The 19,292-nt window shown below is 49.6% G+C and overlaps 1 protein-coding gene across 1 annotated transcript in view; it reads right to left on the reverse strand.

The window, feature by feature from the left end:
• LOC144950146 (solute carrier family 15 member 1-like) overlaps positions 1-19,292 on the reverse strand; it is a 63,836-nt gene that overhangs the window by 14,157 nt on the left and 30,387 nt on the right. Inside the window, exons 7-8 of the mRNA XM_078880208.1 lie at positions 4,532-4,578; positions 3,656-3,769 (exon numbers count right to left, since the gene is read on the reverse strand). Coding sequence (XP_078736334.1) covers positions 3,656-3,769; positions 4,532-4,578 — 161 coding nt within the window. The remainder of the gene's footprint in view (positions 1-3,655; positions 3,770-4,531; positions 4,579-19,292) is intronic.

A 19,292-nucleotide genomic window follows, 5' to 3' on the forward strand; every position in this document is an offset into this window, starting at 1 on the left:
CTGCACCAGATACTCATTTGAGGCTGAGTCGACCTAGGGTAGGCCCAGGACCGGTTCAGATAATCGTCACTGGTGTTGGTGGCCGTGAGCGGGAATCAGACTCTGGTCGCCGGGTTCATAGAGCAGTGAGTTAACCGCTGTGCTGGCAACTCCCGATAAACACACGGGCGCAGAGACACGTACACACAATTTGTGTCAGAATGCGTGAGTGTGCGTGAGTGTGGTGAGTACGGTGAGTGTGGGTGAGTGCGTCTGAGTGAGGTGAGTGCGGGTGAGTGCGGGTGAGTGCGGGTGAGTGTGGTGAATGTGGTTGAGTGTGGGGTGAGTGTGGGTGAGTGTGGGTGAGTGTGGGGTTGAGTGCGGGTGAGTGCGGGTGAGTGCAGGTGAGTGTGGTGAGTGCGGGTGAGTGTGGGCGAGTGTGGGGTGAGTGCGGGTGAGTGTGGGTGAGTGTGGTGAGTGCAGGTGAATGCAGGTGAGTGCAGGTGAGTGTGGGTGAGTACGGTGAGTGTGGATGTGTGCGAGTGAGTGTGGGTGAGTGAGGGTGAGTGTGGGTGAGTGTGGGGTGAGTTTGGGGTGAGTGTGGGTGAGTTCGGGTGAGTGTGGTGAGTACAGTGAGGGTGGTTGAGTATTATGAGTACAATGAGTGTGGGTGAGTGAGGGTGAGTGTGGGTGAGTGTGGTGAGTACAGTGAGTGTGGTTGAGTGTGGTGAGTACAGTGAGTGTGGGTGAGTGAGGGTGAGTGTGGGTGAGTGTGGTGAGTACAGTGAGTGTGGTTGAGTGTGGTGAGTACAGTGAGTGTGGGTGAGTGAGGGTGAGTGTGGGTGAGTGTGGGGTGAGTTTGAGGTGAGTGTGGGTGAGTGAGGTGAGTGTGGGTGTGTGCGAGTGAGTGTGGGTGAGTGCGCCTGAGTGAGGTGAGTTGCGGGTGAGTGCGGGTGAGTGCGGGTGAGTGTGGTGAGTGTGGTTGAGTGTGGGGTGAGTGTGGGTGAGTGTGGGGTGAGTGTGGGGTTGAGTGCGGGTGAGTGCGGGTGAGTGCGGGTGAGTGCGGGTGAGTGTGGGTGAGTGTGGGGTGAGTGCGGGCGAGTGTGGGTGAGTGTGGTAAGTGCAGGTGAATGCAGGTGAGTGCAGGTGAGTCTGGGTGAGTGTGGGGTGAGTTTGGGGTGAGTGTGGGTGAGTACGGTGAGTGTGGGTGTATGCGAGTGAGTGTGGGTGAGTTCGGGTGAGTGTTGTGAGTACAGTGAGTGTGGTTGAGTGTGATGAGTACAGTGAGTGTGGGTGAGTGAGGGTGAGTGTGGGTGAGTGTGGGGTGAGTTTGGGGTGAGTGTGGGTGAGTGAGGTGAGTGTGGGTGAGTGTGGGTGAGTGTGGGTGAGTGTGGGTGCGTGAGGTGAGTGTGGTGAGTAGAATGAGTGCGGTGAGTGCGGGTGAGTGTGGTGAGTGTGGGTGAGTGTGGTGAGTGTGCGGGTGAGTGTGGTGAGTACGGTGAGTGTGGGTGAGTGTGGGTGAGTGCGGGTGAGTGAGGTGAGTGAGGTGAGTGTGGTGAGTGAGGTGAGTGTGGGTGAGTACAGTGAGGTGTGCGAGTGTGGGTGAGTGCGGGTGAGTGAGGCGAGTGAGGTGAGTGAGGTGAGTGTGGTGAGTGTGGGTGAGTACAGTGAGGTGTGCGAGTGTGGGTGAGTGAGGTGAGTGAGGTGAGTGTGGTGAGTGTGGGTGAGTACAGTGAGGTGTGCGAGTGTGGGTGAGTGCGGGTGAGTACAGTGAGTGTGGGTGAGTACGGTGAGTGTGTGTGAGTGTGGGTGAGTGCGGGTGAGTGAGGTGAGTGAGGTGAGTGAGGTGAGTGCGGGTGAGTGAGGTGAGTGAGGTGAGTGAGGTGAGTGCGGGTGAGTGAGGTGAGTGGGGTGAGTGAGGTGAGTGAGGTGAGTGTGGTGAGTGGGGTGAGTGGGGTGAGTGAGGTGAGTGAGGTGAGTGTGGTGAGTGGGGTGAGTGGGGTGAGTGGGGTGAGTGAGGTGAGTGTGGTGAGTGAGGTGAGTGTGGTGAGTGAGGTGAGTGTGGTGAGTGAGGTGAGTGTGGTGAGTGTGGTGAGTGAGGTGAGTGGGGTGAGTGGGGTGAGTGTGGTGAGTGAGGTGAGTGTGGTGAGTGAGGTGAGTGAGGTGAGTGTGGTGAGTGAGGTGAGTGTGGTGAGTGTGGTGAGTGAGGTGAGTGTGGTGAGTGAGGTGAGTGTGGTGAGTGGGGTGAGTGGGGTGAGTGAGGTGAGTGTGGTGAGTGAGGTGAGTGAGGTGAGTGTGCGGGTGAGTGTGGCGAGTACGGTGAGTGCGGGTGAGTGAGGTGAGTGTGGGTGAGTGCGGGTGAGTGCGGGTGAGTGAGGTGAGTGTGGGTGAGTGCGGGTGAGTGTGGCGAGTACGGTGAGTGCGGGTGAGTGAGGTGAGTGTGGGTGAGTGCGGGTGAGTGTGGTTGAGTACAGTGAGGTGGGTGAGTGCGGGTGAGTACAGTGAGTGTGGGCGAGTGAGGGTGCGTGTGGGTGAGTGTGGGGTGAGTGCGGGTGAGTGTGGGTGAGTGTGGTGAGTACGGTGAGTGTGGGTGGGTGTGGAGTGAGTGTGGGTGAGTGTGGGGTGAGTGTGAGTGAGTGTGGGGTGAGTGTGGGGTGAGTGCGGGTGAGTGTGGTGTGTGTGGGTGAGTGTGGTGAGTGTGGGTGAGTACGGGTGAGTGTGGGTGAGTGTGGTGAGTGTGGGTGAGTACGGGTGAGTGAGGGTGAGTGTGGTGAGTGTGGGTGAGTACGGGTGAGTGTGGGTGAGTGTGGTGAGTGTGGGTGAGTACGGGTGAGTGTGGGTGAGTGTGGTGAGTGTGGGTGAGTACGGGTGAGTGAGGGTGAGTGTGGTGAGTGTGGGTGAGTACGGGTGAGTGTGGGTGAGTGTGGTGAGTGTGGGTGAGTACGGGTGAGTGAGGGTGAGTGTGGTGAGTGTGGGTGAGTACGGGTGAGTGAGGGTGAGTGTGGTGAGTGTGGGTGAGTACGGGTGAGTGTGGGTGAGTGTGGTGAGTGTGGGTGAGTACGGGTGAGTGAGGGTGAGTGTGGTGAGTGTGGGTGAGTACGGGTGAGTGTGGGTGAGTGTGGTGTGTGTGGGTGAGTGTGGTGAGTGTGGGTGAGTACGGGTGAGTGAGGGTGAGTGTGGTGAGTGTGGGTGAGTACGGGTGAGTGTGGTGAGTGTGGGTGAGTACGGGTGAGTGTGGTGAGTGTGGGTGAGTACGGGTGAGTGAGGGTGAGTGTGGTGTGTGCGGGTGAGTGTGGTGTGTGTGGGTGAGTGTGGTGTGTGTGGGTGAGTACGGGTGAGTGAGGGTGAGTGTGGTGAGTGTGGGTGAGTACGGGTGAGTGTGGTGAGTGTGGGTGAGTACGGGTGAGTGTGGGTGAGTGTGGTGTGTGTGGGTGAGTGTGGTGAGTGTGGGTGAGTGTGGTGAGTGTGGGTGAGTACGGGTGAGTGCGGGTGAGTGTGGTGAGTGTGGGTGAGTACGGGTGAGTGCGGGTGAGTGTGGTGTGTGTGGGTGAGTGTGGTGAGTGTGGGTGAGTACGGGTGAGTGTGGGTGAGTACGGGTGAGTGTGGGTGAGTGTGGTGTGTGTGGGTGAGTGTGGTGAGTGTGGGTGAGTGTGGGTGAGCGCGGTGAGAAGGCTACGTTTTCTCTCCCTTGAGGATCTCGTGATAGGAAGAGTTGCTGAGTCCCTGCACTGCTCCGTAATCCACGTCGCCCATCGTCACCGTCAGCTCCACGTCCAGCGCGTTAATGAATCTGGGGGTGGGGGGGGGGATGGAGGCCGGGGGGGGGGGGGCACATGGATCTTCCTCGGCTGTGCCGGGCTCCACGAGGGATCTCTCCGATCCCTCTCTGTGCTCAAGCACCACCACACTGCAGGCCAAACACTCGTCCTGCCACCCACTCACTCACCCACCCACCCTCTCACTCACCCCTTCACTCACTCATCCCTTCACTCACTCACTCACTCACCCACCCACCCCCTCACTCATCCCTTCACTCACTCACTCACTCACCCACTCACCCACCCACCCCCTCACTCACCCCTTCACTCACCCACCTACCCGCTCACTACTCTACCCACGCACCCACTCACCAACTCACCCACCCACTCACCCACCCACCCATCCACCCACTTATTCACCAACCAACTCAGCCACCTACCCACCCCCTCACTTACTCACCCACCCACCCCCTCACTCACCCACCCACACATCCACTCACCCACCCACTCATCCACTCACCCACCCACTCATCCACTCACCCACCCACTCATCCACCCGCTCACTCACCCACCCACTCACCACACTGCAGGTCACCTCACTCCACTCTCTCTCGTTCTGCTCCACCCTGGAATCCCCTCCTCCCAGCATTATCATCACAGTCTCTTCTCCTCAAGCTCTCACAATCACAGCAACCTCGCTCCATTCAAGAGGCACGCCACTTTCTCGCAGCGTGAGATTTCTCTGACCGTGTCTGGCCACCCCTAATCACACCTCACCACACATTGGCCCATACCTGACCAGGTTTTTCCCCTGCTCGGGTTTCTTGGAGATATCTTCCAGCTGAACGAGAGAGAAAGAGAGGGAAGGATCAGAGATAACGGTGAGGAACAGAGAGGCAAAGTGTGGTGTGAGTGGTGTGGGTGGTGTGGGTGGTGTGGGTGGTGTGTGTGGTCTGGGTGGTGGTGGGGTGTGTGTGGTGTTGGTGGTGTGGGTGGTGTGCGTGGTGTGTGTGGTGTGTGGGTGGTGTGGGTGGTGTGTGTGTAGTGTGGGTGGTGTTGGTGGTGTGCGTGGTGTGTGTGGTGTGGGTGGTGTGTGTGGTGTGCGTGGTGTGCGTGGTGTGCGTAGTGTGTGTGGTGTGGGTGGTGTTGGTGGTGTGCGTGGTGTGCGTGGTGTGGGTGGTGTGGGTGGTGTGCGTGGTGTGCGTGGTGTGCGTGGTGTGTGTGGTGTTGGTGGAGTGGGAGGTGTGTGTGGTGTGGGTGGTGTGTGTGGTGTGAGAAAAACCATTGCGGATGGCCACGTGGAATGTTCGAACGCTCACTGCGGAGGAGAGGCTGCCACTCCTTTGTCGGGAGCTGGACCGGTACCGCCTGGATCTCTGTGGCATTCAGGAGGTCCGGTGGACCGGTTCTGGCTCCTGCCACCATGAGGGGTGGACAGTCCTCTACTCGGGGCAGGAGACTGCCAAACAACAGGGTGTGGCTGTTCTTCTGAACAAAATAATGAAGGGGGCGTGGGAGTGTGGCGGTGAGGTGTGGGAAGCTGTAAGCCCCAGGATACTTTGGGCTCGCATTCCCATCAACCGGAGGCGAGGAGTGGTTGTCGTGGTTACTTATGCCCTCACCGAAGACGAACATCCGTAGAGGGATGCAGGCAAAGCCGATGAGTCAGACGCTTTCTATGACCTCCTGTCACAGGTGCTGGCTAAAGTGGTCACTCGGGACAGAGTCATCTTGTTGGGTGACTTCAATGCCCGAGTTGGTCATGATGCTGGCACCTGGTCTGGATTGATTGGAAGGCATGGGCCAGATCAGCTCAATAACAACGGTAGGAGGCTGCTAGATTTTTGTGCAGCCCATGGGCTTGTAATTACCAACACGCTCTTTCAGCATCGGCGCATCCACACAACATCATGGAATGCATGCCGGGTCCAAGCAAGAACATCTGCTGGACTATATAGTCACGGACCAGCGGATGCGAGCCCATGTCCTTGACACCAGGACCTATCGTGGAGCTAATCTGCACTCTGACCATCGACTAGTCATCTGTAAGATGCGCCTGCCATTCTTCCACTCTGGTGGTGGGTGTACACCCAGGATCCCATTCCAAATAAAAGTGGCCTGGTCTCAGCTGATGAAAGTTGCAAGCGAGAATTTCATCATCGCTTGCAGCTGGGGTTGGCATCGTCCCCCACTCCACCTGATGTCGAGGGTAAATGGGCGAGGTTTAAGACTGTGACTCATGCAGCTGCAATGGCTGCTTTGGGTACGCGGTCCAGGCATCCCCAGAAACCCTGGCTGACAGAGGAGGTGTTCAGGTTAATTGAGAAAAAGCGACAGGCCCACTCTCATCAGCTACAGCATCCCACGTCAGAAAATGAGGAGGTTTACCGCAGCCTTCGCTCGGAGGTTCGGAGAGCCGTAAGGCGCTGCAAGGATGTGTTGTGTCCTAGCCTTCTTCCATCATTGATATATAATTAATGAAAACACACCAAAGCGCAGCAAACTGCAAAACACCAGGTGTTGTTAAGTAATGAACGGGAGGAGGGCTAGGATGGCAGAATTTGCAACCTTGCTTCAAGGAAAGATAAGGCCTGATGAACGGGCATATGTCACCCGTGCAGGCGGCAGAGACAGTGGGAGAGTCAGCCAGACAGAGTTAAGGCAAAAAGCCCAACCATCTATGACCTCAGCACATGGGCGAATAATGGGGCAGTGTCGACTCGAAGGCAATGGAAGGAAGCAGAGGCGCCTTTGTCTGGATCACGGCCACAGAAGGCCGGGGGTCATCACTGATTGTGTGTTTAGGAATTTCGAGCTAATTGGAACACGTGCACACAGGGAGGAGAAATACGCCTTGTTCTCCTGCAGCTGAGGGAGCCAAGATAAACCCAGCTCAAGGCTGTTGCACAGGGGAGGGAGCTGATTTAAACAACCCCGCACGTCTGAACGTGAGGGGGCCTTGTCCTGAAATTAATCACACTCCCAGAGCAGAAGGTTGGATGACCACAGTGAGACGAGAATAAGGGTGTTGTGCCTCTCTCAAGGCTGCAGGCTCAGATGAACAGCGAGGCTGCGGGGGTCACCAGAAGTTCGTGTTCGCCTAGTTAAGTCAAAAAGCTCAATTATTCTGTATTGCTATTAAAGTCACGTTAAAGTCGGAATTTAACAACAGGGTAGGCTAAAGTTGTTGATATGAAATGTTATTTCCATACTTTAATACTTTATATACAACTCGACCCGAAGCATAACGGGATGAATCACCACCAGGTCGAATATAAAATACATAATAAAAGAGCGATGTTAAACCCAGGGTCGGAGAGAAAGGGAGATCCCGGCCGTCTTTGTATCCCCGCAGCGCGGGATAGGAGTGTATACGCTCGGGGAAACACCTCCACTTGAGTCAAGCACCACGATGGGAAATGACAGACCTTAGGTTACATACAGAATCATAACTGTGAAATGGTAAGGGACAAATGTTAAAACTTTTTAACCATTTCTTTGTGCGTTAGTGAGGGTCGGAGGGAGTGTGCCCCTCCCTCCAGGTGGTGCAACACGGACGATTTGTAACGTCTGTGTTTTGGTTCATGAAGAAGGCCAAACAAGAGATAATATCGCACCCAGACAGAGACGACCTCGAGGCAATTTGTAACACCTGATCGTTTGCTCGTGGATTTTATGGAGGGAATATGACAACGGAATATACCGTGGGTGATGCACACAAGGACACACGGACGTACGGACACACATGGACACACCTACACACGGACAGATCCTGACACAGTAAATCAAAAGAAACCCCGCCTTGTGGGCAGGGTCTAAAGGGATTTTTCGGCATAAAAGAAAGGACCCTGAGCATTGGAGTTCAGTTCGACCGGGAGGGTCGGCTCAGGAGTTCGACCGGGAGGGTCGGCTCAGGGGTTCGACCGGGAGGGTCGGCTCAGGAGTTCGACCAGCGGGTCGGCTCAGGAGTTCGACCAGCGGGTCGGCTCAGGAGTTCGACCAGAGGGTCGACTCAGGAGCGAGCTGCGACCAGCGGGTCGGCTCGACTCATCTTCAGTTCGACCGGGAGGGTCGACTCAGGAGCGAGCTGCGACCAACGGGTCGGCTCGACTCTTCAGCTCGTCTGGGACTCAGCCGAGTTCAGCCGGCTTTCGGGGCTCGACTCAAGCGGCTCCCCATCTCCTCTGCAGGCGGGCAAGACCCGCTTGACAGCTCAACTCGGCCTGCGTGGGTCAACCTCTGCCGCGTCGGAGGTCTCTGCAGCTGACGGTCGCGGTTTGGCGATGAGGCTCTGTGCTTCCCCTGGTTGACGACCCAACATTGCACGCTGCGAGCGAGCTGTGGGCGCCACCTACCGACCGGGTTCTGAACTACGACAGCGTATCAACAGGCATCCAAACCAATTCAACACGGCGACAGGAGAGCGACTGATACGTATGACGCGCACCGCCCCCTCACCACACGACCACCAGGCGTCTGTTTGACATAAAGAACCGACTCCGAACACTGACTATTCAAGACAACTCTTACCACTCAAAAACACTCGAACCCATAAGCCATCCGTGACTGTGAAGGCACCACAACGAGACCGAGTGATGGCCATCCGTCGTTTATAAGAGTATTCGTAATTTTTATCTTTAATATTTAGTGGGCTGTACTCTTAATCGCATAAATTCCCAACAGATCCATCAATACAAATTGATTCTTGGCACCTCCTTCCGCCAAGCCACGCTCACGTGGGGAGTGGTGGCCCACCAGATCCTTATCAGGTGATCTGGTCCCCAATTAGTAGACCCGGTATAAGATAACGATCTTCGGAAAAGGAGCACCGTCGCAGGCCCTTACTCCGAGCCATTCTGTTGTCAGATAACCTGCCGATCTATCTGTTGAGATTGGTGCCTTTAATAATAATAACTGTTTTTGATTGTGTTTTTTTTATCGCCGTATAATCTTTCAAGTATCTTTCAGTCATAATCGCCGCACGTACTCGCATCCTCTACAGAATATTCAACTGTCCCGTGACCCAAGGTGCTAACAACGTGATAAGGGTTGCGTATGATCAATAAGGAGTACGGTACTGCGTGAACAATATTGAGTATAATCATTCATTAAAGTTAAGGTTTTTCTTAGCATAGTATTTGCATGTTTTAACGACTCTCTCTCTCACTAACAACCATCGCGTTATGCGGGATCCATGTGCCGTTGTCAAAGTGAAATCAGACAATCGTTGATGATACTGTATTGATGCCGTGTTGACGTTCCGGGATTGAGAGTTCGCATACTATATCATAGTTGAGGTTGAATTAGTAATAAATTGATTAATACAGAAGTGGTTGTGTGATTCTTTCCTGAAATCTATGCATAAGATCTGCTTCTGCGTTGAGATCTGAACTTGGTGACCTTAATAAACACACTAATACATACTCAGTAAATGTTAAAGCGATGACGGGGTGAACCGGGGACCTAAAAATATAAGCGAGAATGAGACGAACCTAGACAACGATGCCGAGTTAATCTAAGTTAATCTTGCATACTTACACCACACCTGCATAACTGCATACGATTAATTGCCTTATTCCGATCGATAACCCACCCTCGTCACCGAGGCGGGGTCTGGTTATCATAACGACTTGCATTATCATAATTACACCCACTCGCATAATTACTACAATTACCTCTCGAATTGGCATAATTAAATGTGCATAATTACATAAATTAACATATTTCCGGATAATTACACATTTGGCCAAATTTCATTTGATTATTATTATTTTCACTGAATATTCATAACCCACATATACAACATAATAATTTCACCCACGCACGCATACAACACATCAAAATTTTGATACCCAACATATACAACATAATGGGGGCGTCGCCCGGGATTTCTCGCAGACAGTTTATGCATGAATTCAGGAACGAATCACTGTGGTGTTAATCAAAGTGTTGTGAACTAACGTTGCCTTGTGATTGTAAACGGGCGTAAAACAAAACAAAACGCGCTCTGAAGGGAAATACCAGAGTAGCAGAGTATAACAAAGACAGCTGGGCTGAGATTATTTGCTCGAGTTGAACTGACGCATCCTGTGATACAATTGTGTATAAGTACTCTGAAAAGGAATGTCAAAGTAACTCCTGCCACTTGAGATGATAGGATTAAGAATAATTTTTGAATGGGTGACGGGGTACGGGGAACTCGTATTAAAACGTACCGACCAATCTGTTACAAAGCAGTACAGTCAGAGAGACATATGGGAAGGGAGCTGTATCGATAACACGAACACACCTCGGGGGAAACTAATTGACTGGATAAAATGTAACGAAGGCGAACACGATGCAAAAGCTGCAGAGAAGGCAGGACAGGACTCATTCCTCCTCACACAGGCATACAGACAGGGATGGTGGAATAAAGGAAAATTCGGAAAGGAAACAGGAGAGAAATCGTCTCTAATAAACGAGGAAAAATGTCCTCACACCATCGTAAGGGAGGAGAAATCAGGGCTCGCGACACCAGCGAAACTCACAGACGTGGATCCACAGAATAAATATGGAAGTAACATTAAATCACACTCATTCGAGAGAAGGGATGGAGAGATACATATGCAAACAAAAACATGTGAGATTGACAACTTCACAGATAGAGGGAAGCAAAATGTTAAAGTAAAGTCGACAGGACGTGCTCCACTAAGGGCAGAGGCAAAAACTGAAGGGAAATGGCAACACGAGCGACACGGCATTGGGCGCGCACACAGGAAATGCACACCGCTTAATCACGCCCCACACAGAACAGATAAAAGTGACAGATTGCCTGATGATAACTTGTTTGATGATGACGCTGACGGCGATCAACTTTCGGAATACTTATTCAACAGTAAAACCCTTAAATTGATGGACAAGGCTCTAGTCAGAATTCCCGATTTTGACCCCCACAATAAGACTATGGATATCCACACACATATCGCGACAGTGGAAGAGGAGGCAATGATTAGAGGGTTGATGAGACGGGATGAAAAAGCGAGTTTGTTGAAACGAAGCTTAAATAAAGATTCTATCCCATGGGTAAAGTCACTACCACACAAGGTTAGAAATGATTTTAAACAACTGAGCCTGGCAGTGATTCGGAAGTTTGGAGAATATTCGACACTCACTGAGGGGTTTTATGCTGTAAAATCGATGACCCAGGGCATGGACCAAGATCCACGTGACTACCTCGTGCAATTTAAAAGAGCGTATTACGCAGGCGATGTGAATCAATACCACGAAGGAGATAAAATGTTCAAAATTATGTTTTTTGAATCCTTGAGCCCAGAGATTACAAAAAGGGTGAATATGGTTTTGAATCCAGAAACCGCATCCTTACGTCGCATAGAGAGCAAGGCGTACATGACATGGTTATACAGAGCTAAGAATCATAATTCGGATCCAGAACACAGGGAGAGGGATAAAGAACCCAGCCTCTCAGAGAGGAATAAAAATCACCGAGCAGTCCCACAATGCAGGACGGAGCAAACACGCACACATGGCAAAATAACCCAGAGAGAGGTTGGCACGAGAATGAGAGCGGCATAAAGCCGAACATTCAGAGGAATCGCAGGAGGGGGAGGTTCAGAACAGAACCATACCAACACCCCATGCCACGACACACACGAGGCCAAAGTTGCACACTAAGATGGCGAGATAACCAACTAGCGGGAAGGTGTTACACAGACCGCGGAGGTATGGATGTGAACATTCAGAGGAATCGCAGGATGGGAGGTCAAACACAATCGATCCAATTCCGACCAATTCCTCCACCGGCTATACCAGGAGGGAATAGAGGAATAACACAGAATGCGGTCCAAAGACATGATAAACAACCCACAGTGAGCGCGAGCGAGCGGCCAACACGCGCCCCACCCGCCGAGGTATTAAACCCGAAGCTCAATGAGGAATACAAGGACAGGGTTGCATTGAAGCGTGATCGGACAGTACAAAAACCGACAGCAGGGACACGCCCTGAGGAGCGCAGGCATGAGCCTTTGAATGGAAAATATCCAAGGGAAACCAAAATTTATGTGGATCGGAGTGCTAAAATGGAGACGAATGTCCATGACGTATCGGGAATGGTGTTGGAATCCAACACACTCGTAAAAACAAAGAGGGCAACATTACGAGGGACAGAATTAAATCGACACACTGACTCGGCAAATGTGCATGTAATCGCAGAGAGAGCGAATGCCAGTGATGACGGAGTACAGAAGTTGGTTGTGTGCGCGAATTCTGATTATGTGCAGCGCAATTTTACACCACACACTCCCACGACGCGAGAGAGTGAGAGGGGAAATTACAAAAACGAACCGGAAAACCGTGATCGAATGATCAAAGTGATAAGTGGTAAACCAGACACTCGGAACTTGGTAAAAAGATTGCAAGGATGTAACAGGAGGGAATTAACGCAAAAATGCGTTCGAAACCGCTACCTAGCGTTTCCCAGGATTTAACAAAAACAAAAAAAATTAATATCCGTCGGAGTTAGGAGGGATGAGAACCATGTAACTGGTGATATCGATGTTAAAGTTTTGTTGTATTTTCCTTGCTTAATTCAAATGTAACCTTGTTAAGATTGTGATACATGCGCGCGCTTTGGAAGGAATGCGTTATGGATTAGTACCGATGTTTAACGTTGTGTTTTATTTCTTTTGCTTATTTCAAATGTAACCATGTTAAGATTGTGATACATATGCGCGCGTCGTAAGAAATAACCGCCGAGAGTGAGGGCGGCTTATAGATTCATAACACAAAAAAAGGGCATTTACTTGGTTTGGAAATTCGCCAGTGGCCAAACCGACCCCTGATAATTTTCAAACGGGCGGATTGTTGTGTCTATTTTTTTTAATTAAGAACAATTCAAAAAAATATAATAATTTTTTTAATCTATATATATACCTTTTTTTAATTAATTAATGAAAACAACTCACTTCTCCTCACAAGAACACCAGGAATCCATGAAACATGGAGGGCGGTTAAAATGTTGAGAGTTCGGTCACAAAGAGGTCATGGACATCCAAATGGACAAAAGATGTATGGACTAGCCTCCCAAGACATCTGGAGATATACAGATAAGGGCAGAATAAATAACGGTTGAAACTTCGCGTTTTCTTTACGTTTTCCTTACCGAAAAGTAGAAACTTAACAAAGATAATTAACCAACAAACAATAATTTTTATTATTATATGTTTCCTACCTACACGACCTTCCAAAAAAAAAACTAAAGAGTACGAATTCCAGAAAGCTTAAGTGGAAACATAATAACGCTTAACCTTAGGACATAAAAAATTAACTCAGAATAAAACACCAATCTCTGGGGAACTAAACTAATGTGCATATCACACTACGATAATATGTAACATGTTTTCCAGGAAATGGCAGCCCTCCTGCCCACGCTCCTGCTAACGTAAATGTGTGGTCTGTCAAACCTAAGCTCTAAGGAAACTTGCAAGTTAAGCTAAGTAAACCCAAAGAAAGAACCGGAACAGTGGCCATGATAGCTAATGCCCAGTGGTTGATTAGCACCCCTCTAGATACGGCAATTGTTTCCACCGATCAACACTCCATAACCATGGAAGTTCCGATTCCAAGCCACGTCGCACTGGTCACAATACCAAGAGGAACATTCGTACGCATAGGGGACAAGGTAAAAGTAGACACATTCCGAGGCCACAAGTTTGAGATAAGCAGCACTCTGTCCAACTTGTTGAACAGTAAAGAATTCCATATGGTGAAATTATCCCTCAGCGAATCAGAGATTAACATAACAGATCTTACTTGGGCGACCGAAGAGGCTGGATATCAGCGAAATCAACAGATGGGGATGGGAATCACAGGGGCAACAGGGATGATCATACTAGTCCTGGCTATTCTAACCTTAACATACCATGTGGCCAAAATGAATACCGAACTTAAAAGACTAATCGCAGGCACAAGCCACCTACCATTCAAGCCCAGGAACAGGGATAGAGCCAAGGCCTGATGATGCCACCCAAGAATAACCGTAGAAACTATCTTTTTAACGATATTTCCTATAACACATAGTCAATAGAATAATTTCTCCCTCCCTTATCGTTTTACCTTCCTTTAGAATATTTTTTTTTCCTCTCTCTTGTCACATATAACCATGTTAAGTTGTGACACGTACGCGCGCGTTGTAAGGAAATAGCAGCAAAACTTGAGGACAATCGATGGTTCATGATGGAAGAAGGGTATACATATTTTTTTAAAAATAACCCGTGGCCATTTGACCACTGGTCATTTTTAAAAGGGCGGAATGTTGTGTCCTAGCCTTCTTCCATCATTGATATATAATGAATGAAAACACACCAAAGCGCAGCAAACTGCAAAACACCAGGTGTTGTTAAGTAATGAACGGGAGGAGGGCTAGGATGGCAGAATTTGCAACCTTGCTTCAAGGAAAGATAAGGCCTGATGAACGGGCATATGTCACCCGTGCAGGTGGCAGAGACAGTGGGAGAGTCAGCCAGACAGAGTTAAGGCAAAAAGCCCAACCATCTATGACCTCAGCACATGGGCGAATAATGGGGCAGTGTCGACTCGAAGGCAATGGAAGGAAGCAGAGGCGCCTTTGTCTGGATCACGGCCACAGAAGGCCGGGGGTCATCACTGATTGTGTGTTTAGGGATTTCGAGCTAATTGGAACACGTGCACACAGGGAGGAGAAATACGCCTTGTTCTCCTGCAGCTGAGGGAGCCAAGATAAACCCAGCTCAAGGCTGTTGCACAGGGGAGGGAGCTGATTTAAACAACCCCGCACGTCTGAACGTGAGGGGGCCTTGTCCTGAAATTAATCACACTCCCAGAGCAGAAGGTTGGATGACCACAGTGAGACGAGAATAAGGGTGTTGTGCCTCTCTCAAGGCTGCAGGCTCAGCTGAACAGCGAGGCTGCGGGGGTCACCAGAAGTTCGTGTTCGCCTAGTTAAGTCAAAAAGCTCAATTATTCTGTATTGCTATTAAAGTCACGTTAAAGTCGGAATTTAACAACAGGGTAGGCTAAAGTTGTTGATATGAAATGTTATTTCCATACTTTAATACTTTATATACAACTCGACCCGAAGCATAACGGGATGAATCACCACCAGGTCGAATATAAAATACATAATAAAAGAGCGATGTTAAACCCAGGGTCGGAGAGAAAGGGAGATCCCGGCCGTCTTTGTATCCCCGCAGCGCGGGATAGGAGTGTATACGCTCGGGGAAACACCTCCACTTGAGTCAAGCACCACGATGGGAAATGACAGACCTTAGGTTACATACAGAATCATAACTGTGAAATGGTAAGGGACAAATGTTAAAACTTTTTAACCATTTCTTTGTGCGTTAGTGAGGGTCGGAGGGAGTGTGCCCCTCCCTCCAGGTGGTGCAACACGGACGATTTGTAACGTCTGTGTTTTGGTTCATGAAGAAGGCCAAACAAGAGATAATATCGCACCCAGACAGAGACGACCTCGAGGCAATTTGTAACACCTGATCGTTTGCTCGTGGATTTTATGGAGGGAATATGACAACGGAATATACCGTGGGTGATGCACACAAGGACACACGGACGTACGGACACACATGGACACACCTACACACGGACAGATCCTGACACAGTAAATCAAAAGAAACCCCGCCTTGTGGGCAGGGTCTAAAGGGATTTTTCGGCATAAAAGAAAGGACCCTGAGCATTGGAGTTCAGTTCGACCGGGAGGGTCGGCTCAGGAGTTCGACCGGGAGGGTCGGCTCAGGGGTTCGACCGGGAGGGTCGGCTCAGGAGTTCGACCAGCGGGTCGGCTCAGGAGTTCGACCAGCGGGTCGGCTCAGGAGTTCGACCAGAGGGTCGACTCAGGAGCGAGCTGCGACCAGCGGGTCGGCTCGACTCATCTTCAGTTCGACCGGGAGGGTCGACTCAGGAGCGAGCTGCGACCAACGGGTCGGCTCGACTCTTCAGCTCGTCTGGGACTCAGCCGAGTTCAGCCGGCTTTCGGGGCTCGACTCAAGCGGCTCCCCATCTCCTCTGCAGGCGGGCAAGACCCGCTTGACAGCTCAACTCGGCCTGCGTGGGTCAACCTCTGCCGCGTCGGAGGTCTCTGCAGCTGACGGTCGCGGTTTGGCGATGAGGCTCTGTGCTTCCCCTGGTTGACGACCCAACATTGCACGCTGCGAGCGAGCTGTGGGCGCCACCTACCGACCGGGTTCTGAACTACGACAGCGTATCAACAGGCATCCAAACCAATTCAACACGGCGACAGGAGAGCGACTGATACGTATGACGCGCACCGCCCCCTCACCACACGACCACCAGGCGTCTGTTTGACATAAAGAACCGACTCCGAACACTGACTATTCAAGACAACTCTTACCACTCAAAAACACTCGAACCCATAAGCCATCCGTGACTGTGAAGGCACCACAACGAGACCGAGTGATGGCCATCCGTCGTTTATAAGAGTATTCGTAATTTTTATCTTTAATATTTAGTGGGCTGTACTCTTAATCGCATAAATTCCCAACAGATCCATCAATACAAATTGATTCTTGGCACCTCCTTCCGCCAAGCCACGCTCACGTGGGGAGTGGTGGCCCACCAGATCCTTATCAGGTGATCTGGTCCCCAATTAGTAGACCCGGTATAAGATAACGATCTTCGGAAAAGGAGCACCGTCGCAGGCCCTTACTCCGAGCCATTCTGTTGTCAGATAACCTGCCGATCTATCTGTTGAGATTGGTGCCTTTAATAATAATAACTGTTTTTGATTGTGTTTTTTTTATCGCCGTATAATCTTTCAAGTATCTTTCAGTCATAATCGCCGCACGTACTCGCATCCTCTACAGAATATTCAACTGTCCCGTGACCCAAGGTGCTAACAACGTGATAAGGGTTGCGTATGATCAATAAGGAGTACGGTACTGCGTGAACAATATTGAGTATAATCATTCATTAAAGTTAAGGTTTTTCTTAGCATAGTATTTGCATGTTTTAACGACTCTCTCTCTCACTAACAACCATCGCGTTATGCGGGATCCATGTGCCGTTGTCAAAGTGAAATCAGACAATCGTTGATGATACTGTATTGATGCCGTGTTGACGTTCCGGGATTGAGAGTTCGCATACTATATCATAGTTGAGGTTGAATTAGTAATAAATTGATTAATACAGAAGTGGTTGTGTGATTCTTTCCTGAAATCTATGCATAAGATCTGCTTCTGCGTTGAGATCTGAACTTGGTGACCTTAATAAACACACTAATACATACTCAGTAAATGTTAAAGCGATGACGGGGTGAACCGGGGACCTAAAAATATAAGCGAGAATGAGACGAACCTAGACAACGATGCCGAGTTAATCTAAGTTAATCTTGCATACTTACACCACACCTGCATAACTGCATACGATTAATTGCCTTATTCCGATCGATAACCCACCCTCGTCACCGAGGCGGGGTCTGGTTATCATAACGACTTGCATTATCATAATTACACCCACTCGCATAATTACTACAATTACCTCTCGAATTGGCATAATTAAATGTGCATAATTACATAAATTAACATATTTCCGGATAATTACACATTTGGCCAAATTTCATTTGATTATTATTATTTTCACTGAATATTCATAACCCACATATACAACATAATAATTTCACCCACGCACGCATACAACACATCAAAATTTTGATACCCAACATATACAACATAATGGGGGCGTCGCCCGGGATTTCTCGCAGACAGTTTATGCATGAATTCAGGAACGAATCACTGTGGTGTTAATCAAAGTGTTGTGAACTAACGTTGCCTTGTGATTGTAAACGGGCGTAAAACAAAACAAAACGCGCTCTGAAGGGAAATACCAGAGTAGCAGAGTATAACAAAGACAGCTGGGCTGAGATTATTTGCTCGAGTTGAACTGACGCATCCTGTGATACAATTGTGTATAAGTACTCTGAAAAGGAATGTCAAAGTAACTCCTGCCACTTGAGATGATAGGATTAAGAATAATTTTTGAATGGGTGACGGGGTACGGGGAACTCGTATTAAAACGTACCGACCAATCTGTTACAAAGCAGTACAGTCAGAGAGACATATGGGAAGGGAGCTGTATCGATAACACGAACACACCTCGGGGGAAACTAATTGACTGGATAAAATGTAACGAAGGCGAACACGATGCAAAAGCTGCAGAGAAGGCAGGACAGGACTCATTCCTCCTCACACAGGCATACAGACAGGGATGGTGGAATAAAGGAAAATTCGGAAAGGAAACAGGAGAGAAATCGTCTCTAATAAACGAGGAAAAATGTCCTCACACCATCGTAAGGGAGGAGAAATCAGGGCTCGCGACACCAGCGAAACTCACAGACGTGGATCCACAGAATAAATATGGAAGTAACATTAAATCACACTCATTCGAGAGAAGGGATGGAGAGATACATATGCAAACAAAAACATGTGAGATTGACAACTTCACAGATAGAGGGAAGCAAAATGTTAAAGTAAAGTCGACAGGACGTGCTCCACTAAGGGCAGAGGCAAAAACTGAAGGGAAATGGCAACACGAGCGACACGGCATTGGGCGCGCACACAGGAAATGCACACCGCTTAATCACGCCCCACACAGAACAGATAAAAGTGACAGATTGCCTGATGATAACTTGTTTGATGATGACGCTGACGGCGATCAACTTTCGGAATACTTATTCAACAGTAAAACCCTTAAATTGATGGACAAGGCTCTAGTCAGAATTCCCGATTTTGACCCCCACAATAAGACTATGGATATCCACACACATATCGCGACAGTGGAAGAGGAGGCAATGATTAGAGGGTTGATGAGACGGGATGAAAAAGCGAGTTTGTTGAAACGAAGCTTAAATAAAGATTCTATCCCATGGGTAAAGTCACTACCACACAAGGTTAGAAATGATTTTAAACAACTGAGCCTGGCAGTGATTCGGAAGTTTGGAGAATATTCGACACTCACTGAGGGGTTTTATGCTGTAAAATCGATGACCCAGGGCATGGACCAAGATCCACGTGACTACCTCGTGCAATTTAAAAGAGCGTATTACGCAGGCGATGTGAATCAATACCACGAAGGAGATAAAATGTTCAAAATTATGTTTTTTGAATCCTTGAGCCCAGAGATTACAAAAAGGGTGAATATGGTTTTGAATCCAGAAACCGCATCCTTACGTCGCATAGAGAGCAAGGCGTACATGACATGGTTATACAGAGCTAAGAATCATAATTCGGATCCAGAACACAGGGAGAGGGATAAAGAACCCAGCCTCTCAGAGAGGAATAAAAATCACCGAGCAGTCCCACAATGCAGGACGGAGCAAACACGCACACATGGCAAAATAACCCAGAGAGAGGTTGGCACGAGAATGAGAGCGGCATAAAGCCGAACATTCAGAGGAATCGCAGGAGGGGGAGGTTCAGAACAGAACCATACCAACACCCCATGCCACGACACACACGAGGCCAAAGTTGCACACTAAGATGGCGAGATAAC

This window comes from Lampetra fluviatilis, chromosome 56, assembly GCF_964198595.1.
Source record: "Lampetra fluviatilis chromosome 56, kcLamFluv1.1, whole genome shotgun sequence".
NCBI classification, from domain to species: Eukaryota; Metazoa; Chordata; class Hyperoartia; order Petromyzontiformes; family Petromyzontidae; genus Lampetra; species Lampetra fluviatilis.